Genomic DNA, 6938 nt, shown 5'->3' with positions numbered 1-6938 from the left:
CACCAGGGGTGGGAGGGATCATTTCAACTGGGCAGCCTTTCGTACCCATGAAAGTTTGTTAAAAATAAATTAGTAAAAGCTTTCTAAAAGGCTACAAAAATGCTGCTCATCACTATATTCAAAGTGATTACTCAGATCACGTGGTATGTCACCAGCTAGAGAAATCTGTTTGTTACCCTGGATTTGGAAGTGTTTAGACCGGACTAAGAACTCCCATATTGTTTCATTTTTTTTCACAGGGGAAATGAATGTTCTGGTTTTTGTCCGATGGACAAATACATTTGTAAGCCCTCAGAGGCCTCTTCAGCAGCTCACAATGTCCTGCAATTTTAAATAAACTGGGCAGTACCTGCTGGAGTTCTGGGGCTTTTTGTGTTCATTGTTGCTGGTGGACACAAACGGCCCAGGACTAGTTTTCTTGGTTCATCACCCACTCCTCTGAGGGCCATCAGCTATGCAAATAAACGGCGACTGAAGGATTCCTCCCTATCCCCCCCCACCCCCGCTTTTTATTTTGAATCATTAAAGCAACACGACTTGATGTGGAGCAGCGTCAGGAACCTCAGTGGTGTTGGCTGTGATTTTGTGTTCTAGAAACCACCGTCTCTATGCAGGGTTTTGAAGTAAGCAGGCATGAGCGCCCCCAGACCAGAGCAGGGTGATGGCAGGGGGTGCTCAGAACCGGAAGTCCACTTCTGCTTCATCTGCTCTGAGACAGGGCATCGGAACCTTCGGAACCGAAGGGATGCAGCCTGGGGGCAGGTCCGCACTAACTCCCCTACCGGGCATCATGTCCCCAGTCAGGCCAGTGAGCCATAATTCCCATTTAGTCAAATGAGCAGCAGAGCATAACCGTCCTTCTTGTTTTAAGTAATCTCTACACCCAGTGTGGGGCTTGAACTCGCAACCTTGAGCTCAAGGATCGCATGTTCTACCCTGTGAGCCAGCCAGGCTCCCCATCTGCTGGCAGGTTTTCTATCCTTGAGATGTGGGAGGTGACACCCGAACATTCAGTAACCTAGAGCTGCCAACAAAGCTGCCCAGTGGTTGGAGTCCCAGTCTATCCGGGCTCTCCCCACAAGCTTTTAAATAGAAAAGAATTTTGTTCTTAAAAATAACAGTCGGGAGAGGTTGGGTTCTCAGGTGATGGTGGGAATGTAGGGACACTAACAACATCTGCTGACTTCAAAACCAGCCTTGGCAGAAGCCAGCCGGGCTAGAAGGACTGACGCTGCTGTGCCCCGGAGTCTGGGCGTGTGGCTGGGGACGCGCATGCACCTGCCGGCACTGGCTGGCTGGCGGCCGCCTCACTCGGCCTCCTTCTTCTCCTCGGGGATCTCCTGCTTCACCTCCAGGATCTCCTCCTCCTCCAGGGTCTCCTGCTTCTCCTCAGGGGTCTCCTGCTTCACCTCCAGGATCTCCTCCTCCTCCAGGGTCTCCTGCTTCTCCTCGGGGATCTCCTCCTCCTCCAGGGTCTCCTGCTTCTCCTCGGGGATCTCCTTCTTCACCTCTGGGATCTCCACCAACAAGGTCTGCTCCCTGGGATCGGCGCCTGGGCTCATGCGGATCCGCACTGAGTGCTCCTCCAGCCCAGCCGCCCCCTCCCTGCCTTCCTTGGGCCCCTCAGGAGAGGCAGGTGGTGGAGGGCTGCGGGCAGGGGGCTCCTGCAGCGCTGGCTGGCCTTGGAGGGCAGATCCCGCCTCTCCTGCAGCCTCTTGAGAGCTCTTGGCCTGAAAACCAGAAAGGGTGATTGGTGAGGCAAAGAATATCGGACACTTCTTGGAGGGGTCTTGAACACCTCCTTGTTCCCTTTTCTCAGACCCCCAAGGGAGGTTAAGTTGGTTAAGCATCCAACTTCAGCTGGGGTCACGATCTCATGGTTTGCGGGTTCGAGCCCCGCGTCAGGTTCCGCACTGACTGCTCAGAGTCTACTTCGGATACTCTGTCCTCCCCACTCTCTGCCCCTCTCCCGCTCATGCTCTCTCTCTTTCTCAAAAATAAATAAATATTAAAAAAGAAGATATCCAAGATATCCTGCTTTGTCTACACAGGGCCATGTGGCAACCACGTGTCATGTGCATTTCAGAAAGCTCGAGGGGCTGCCCCAGATCACAGACCCAGCAGTGGCAGAGGTGGGATGCAGACGCATACCTTTGGATGATAATTTAAGAGCTCCTAGCACTCTGCCCTGATTGTTCAAAACCTGACTTTTATTAGAATTCTCATGCAAATTTAATTCACATCTCCAAGCTGCCCGGGTAAAGAGCTGCTACTCAGGAACAATCAGCTCCATTTCAGATCAAGCCTTTTGCTATACTGAGAAGAGCCTTGGGGCTCACGTCCACGGCGCCACTCAGCAGCCAGCACTAAGGACCCCAACTTGCTAGTTCGATGTGGACCCTGACACTCTGTGAGCCAGGCAATCCGTATCTGTCCTCAGTCTGGGGCCACCCATGGCTGTATCTTTAGAAGATATGAAGCCCAGGGGAACTTTGAAATCAACCCCCAGACCACATATCAAATGATCTCTGGATGCGTCCCCCGGATTGAAACTAAGTTCACTAGGTTCCGTTCCGTTCCTTTCCTTCCTTCCTTCCCTCCCTCCCTCCTTCCCTTCCTTCCTTCCTTCCTTCCTTCCTTCCTTCCTTCCTTCCTTCCTTCCTTCCTTTCAAGTTTTACCTATTTTTGAGAAAGAGTGTGCAAACAGGGAAGGGGCAGAGAGCGAGGGAGACAGAAGATCCAAAGCGGGCTCTGTGCTGGCATCAGTGACCCCAATGTGGGGCTTGAATTCATGAACCGGGAGATCATGACCTGAGCTGAAGGGAGACACGTAACCCACTGAGCCACTCAGGCGAGCCCTTTGAATTCTGTCACGTGGACCGCAGCCCCCTCCCTGTCACGGAGCTCCTGCCTAGCCACGGCTCCTTCCCAGCAGCCTCCCTAAAGGACAGTCATGAATAGTCATAATTAGTGCAATCATTCTAATTGGCATTTTTGGCATTAGTCACAGAAAAGAGTCTCAGAACTAATTTTAAAATTCCCTTCAGATTTCCAAGGCTGGGGGCGGGGGGGCGTTGGCATGGTGCCTGTCAGCAGGGTTTTTTTTCTCTTCAAATCTTTTCAAGTGTCACAAACACTAAATATGAGGACACCGCTGCCATCTGGGGAGGGACATTCTCTGCACACACCCCTGCTCCTACCTCTCTCTGCAAGCTCACGGGGCTCCCTGCGGGAAGACTGCCCGCTCATCCCAGGCCGGGGGGCGTGGTCTCTGCACACCGCCACAGTCAGTGGCTCAGGAAATGGCACGTGATCCCATTCTGTCCAATGACAGTGAGCCCCGGGCCTTTTGCTGGAATCCCAGGGAGAGACAGTCTTTCTGTGGGGAGCTGCTCGGCTAGGAGAATGTAATCCCAGCGCCCGTGTGGCCAGAAGCCATCCCCGAGGAAAGCAGGAATGACAGAATGGCAAAGCCAGTCCCCTGGGCATCGTCTGAACGCCTGGATCCAGCCTTGCCTGACCTTTCCCGCTACCCGACCCCATCAATTCCGTTTTCCTAAGCTAACATGAGCTGGCACTGTGACTGCATCTCTGTCACTTGCGACCCGACGAGTCCTGACGGATGTGAAGACGGGGGAGAGCCTCCCCGCTCTGTGAAGCACCCCGGCCCTCTCGCCGTTACGAGGCTGAAATGTACGGAGGGGCCGGGGTCCCGACCGCCGTACCTGTTCCAGCAACTGCTGCTGCCTCGCCGCTGCCTCCAGCGCAGCCAGTTCTTTGAGCCGGGCCCTCAGGTGGGCAAGTTTGCCGGCTTTTGCCCCCTTGGCACCCATCTTCCCTGCCATGGCCAGGGCGGCGTTGAAGAGCTTGGGGGTTCCTGCCCGGGGAGGAAGGATTAACACGCTCTTCTCCTTGGGCTTGTTGTGACTTCTCAGCATGCGCCTGAAAGAAAGCAGCACCCACCAACATCACAAGCGTGCTCTGGGAGAGAAAAGCAAGCATCATGTGGGTAGAATCTACCGGGTTGTACAGCGTGGTCATTTGGGCTAGCGATCTATGAGTAAGCACGGCGCATAGTGCTGTATGTGTTGCATCTCCGAGTACCATCAGAGCAACTAGGACGATGTGTGTTTGTTGTCTGGACCGTTTACAGGAGGAAATGCAGGCTCAGAGGCGTTGAGTAACTTCTCTGAGATCACACAGGAAATACTGAATGTCACTATAACATACCGACTTGGAAATAGGATGTTCTGCTGAAAAAAAGACCCAAAGCTTACTTTCCCTTCACCATCCATCACCCCTGTCTATGCTTACTGAGCATCCGTATGTGTCAGACGCTGTGCTCAGTCCTTCACAGGCACTCTTCGGTGGCCCCTGAGATCCCGCTTTCTGGCATTCGTGCCTCTTCGCGATCCCTCCCCTTGAGGGGTGAGTGGGACATGCGCCTTGCTTCCACCCAGCGGAATACAGCAGGGTGATCAGATACCACCGTTGTGGACATGTCTCATGGGACGGTGATCTCTGTCGTGCAAGGAGACAGTCCCTCACTGGCTTTGGTGAAGCAAGTGGCCATGTTGGGGAGGCCCACATGGCAAGAACCAAGGGCAGTAGTTAGCTAGGAACTGAGACCCCCAGTCCTACAACCACAAGATACTGGGTTCGGTACACAAGCATGTGACCTTGGAAGCAGGTCCTTCCCCCAGGGACACGAGCTGGGACTCAGCTCTGGCCAGCACCTTGATTAGAGCCTTGCAGCTGACACACCAAAGCCACCCCAGACTTCAGAGCCATAGGAACACTGAGGCAATCAATGCGGGTGCTTTTAAAAGCTACTAAATGGGTGGTAATATTCATACTCCAAAACAGAAAACTGAGACATTTAAATCTCACAGAATCCTCACAGAGAGGCCCCATTTTTCTTCCTCATTTCAAATAAAGATATGGAAGACCCAAGGGGTAATTTTCCCAAGGTCACACGGTGAGGAAGTCACGGGGCAGAATAAAAACCCAAATCTAGGGGTGCTTCGGTGGCTCAGTCAGTTGGGCTTCTGCCTTCGGCCCAGGTCATGATCTCATAGTTCATGAGTTCGAGCCCCGTGTCAGGCTCTGTGCTGACAGCTCCGAGCCTGGAGCCTGTCTTCAGTTTCTGTGTCTGCCTCTCTCTCTGCCCCTCCCCAGCGCATGCTCGCTCAGTCGCTGTCAAAAATAAATAAAAACTTAAAAAAAAAAAAAGACCCAGATCTAAATGCAGTGTGCCACCCTGCTCTCTAAATAAGGATAGAATCTTCCATGGAAAGAACCCCAGCCTTTGAGAGGGAATTTTTCATGCTACAGATATGTGATCAGTGGTTTGGCTCAAGAACAAATGAATTTTGCCTGCGAGCTAGTGGCCTAGACTCCTAATTGGCAAATCTATTCACCAGGGCCCAAGCAAAACTTGTTTGTTTAAAAATGAGGCCATTACTGACTGCCTATCTAATCAGAGGCAATGGATTTAAATTGTGCATATTGATATTAATTGCCCAAGACTTGCATTTTCCGGCTGGGACTCCCCCAGGAGGACGCAAACATGATAATCCATCAGAGGCCTCTCCATGCCTGGCACCGCCACCTGTGTTATTTGGTCCATAACTCACAGCATGACAGTCTGTGGGAAGGCTCAGCGTGGCATAAATATGACACAAAAGAACTATCTATGGGACCTTTTCTGATTGCTAAGGGGCTGTCTCTCTTTTGAGGCACTGAGCTGGCTTCTGGGACATTGCCAGATTAAGGAAATTCAGCCGCATTTTCCTATGACGCCTTTTCCTATAAGTAGGATTGCACATCCGCCCCTGGAGAAAGTAGCAGGCAGGAGACCTTTTTTGCCCCATTTCTTGGAGTAACCAAGCCAGAGAGCTGAGCACTTCACTTCTTCAGGACTCTGGTCCCCCCTCATCTGTCAAGCAGGTAGTTTATTATTTTTAAGTTTTTTTAAATGTTTATTTTTGAGGGGCAGAGAGAGAGATAGAGCACAAGCAGAGGAGGGGCAGAGAGAGGAGGCAGAATCCAAAGCAGGCTCCAGGCTCCGAGCAATCAGCACAGAGCCCAATGTGGGGCTCGAACCCACGGACCAAGAGATCATCATGACCTGAACCAAAGTCGGACACTCAACCGACTGAGCCACCCAAGCACCCCTCAAGCAAGTAGCTTCAACAGAATCCTGCACGTGGCTCTCACCACTCAGCCATCCCCAGGCCCTATGGGTCTCAGATCGCGTCTTGTCCTTTGATGGGCAAGGCTCACACTTGATCTCCTGCCTCTGTCATCAAACCTGTCTATCCAGAGGACCAGCCTCTCCAATGAATCCTGCCACAGCTCTGTCCACAGCCTCTGTGCTGCAAGGCCCATCAGCACCACCCCCTTTCTCTGGCTGCTCCCCCCCAGGCTTGCCCCCCACCCCCCAGCCTCCTCCAGCACTAGGCACAGGCTAGCCACACACAGTCGGGAGCCTCTGCAGGGTGCTGCCTGATTTGCCACACCCTCACCTAACCTAGCCAAAGAAATGGGTGGCTTTCTTGGGCCTTGCTCCTCCTGTGGAGGGGGGAGGAGGGGAGGCAGGGGAGGGGGACCCGGCACCCACTCTCAGACATACACAGTCATTCCCGTTATTGCTGGTAGTGTCGCTCTGTTGAGTCCCTGCAAACACTGGGCCATAGTTTCTGGGGTAGGCACGGGGTTAGGTTTCTGTGGGCCTCTCGTGACAACATTTGCATCGACTGATCGGTACTCGTGTGTGTTTCTGTTTAAAGACATCTTACATCACCACTGTTAACATAGTGCTGGAAGTCCTAGCATCAGCAATCAGACAACAAAAAGAAATAAAAGGCATCAGAATTGGCAAGGAAGAAGTCAAACTTTCACTTTTTGCAGATGACATGATACTCTACATGGAAAAC

The 6938-nt window shown here is 52.5% G+C and overlaps 1 protein-coding gene across 1 annotated transcript in view; it reads right to left on the bottom strand.

The window, feature by feature from the left end:
- Positions 1–1307: 1307 nt before the first annotated feature.
- The window catches only part of CNGB1 (cyclic nucleotide gated channel subunit beta 1), a 67455-nt gene continuing 61824 nt past the window's right edge, over positions 1308–6938 (bottom strand). Inside the window, exons 32-34 of the mRNA XM_029926163.1 lie at positions 3726–3942; positions 1509–1730; positions 1308–1328 (exon numbers count right to left, since the gene is read on the bottom strand). Of these exons, the coding sequence (XP_029782023.1) occupies positions 1308–1328; positions 1509–1730; positions 3726–3942 (460 nt within the window). The remainder of the gene's footprint in view (positions 1329–1508; positions 1731–3725; positions 3943–6938) is intronic.

The sequence above is a fragment of the Suricata suricatta genome, chromosome 16, assembly GCF_006229205.1.
Source record: "Suricata suricatta isolate VVHF042 chromosome 16, meerkat_22Aug2017_6uvM2_HiC, whole genome shotgun sequence".
Lineage (NCBI taxonomy): Eukaryota > Metazoa > Chordata > Mammalia > Carnivora > Herpestidae > Suricata > Suricata suricatta.
The sequence above is the reverse complement of the archived record's forward strand: the minus strand, read 5'-3'. Positions and strand labels throughout refer to the sequence as shown.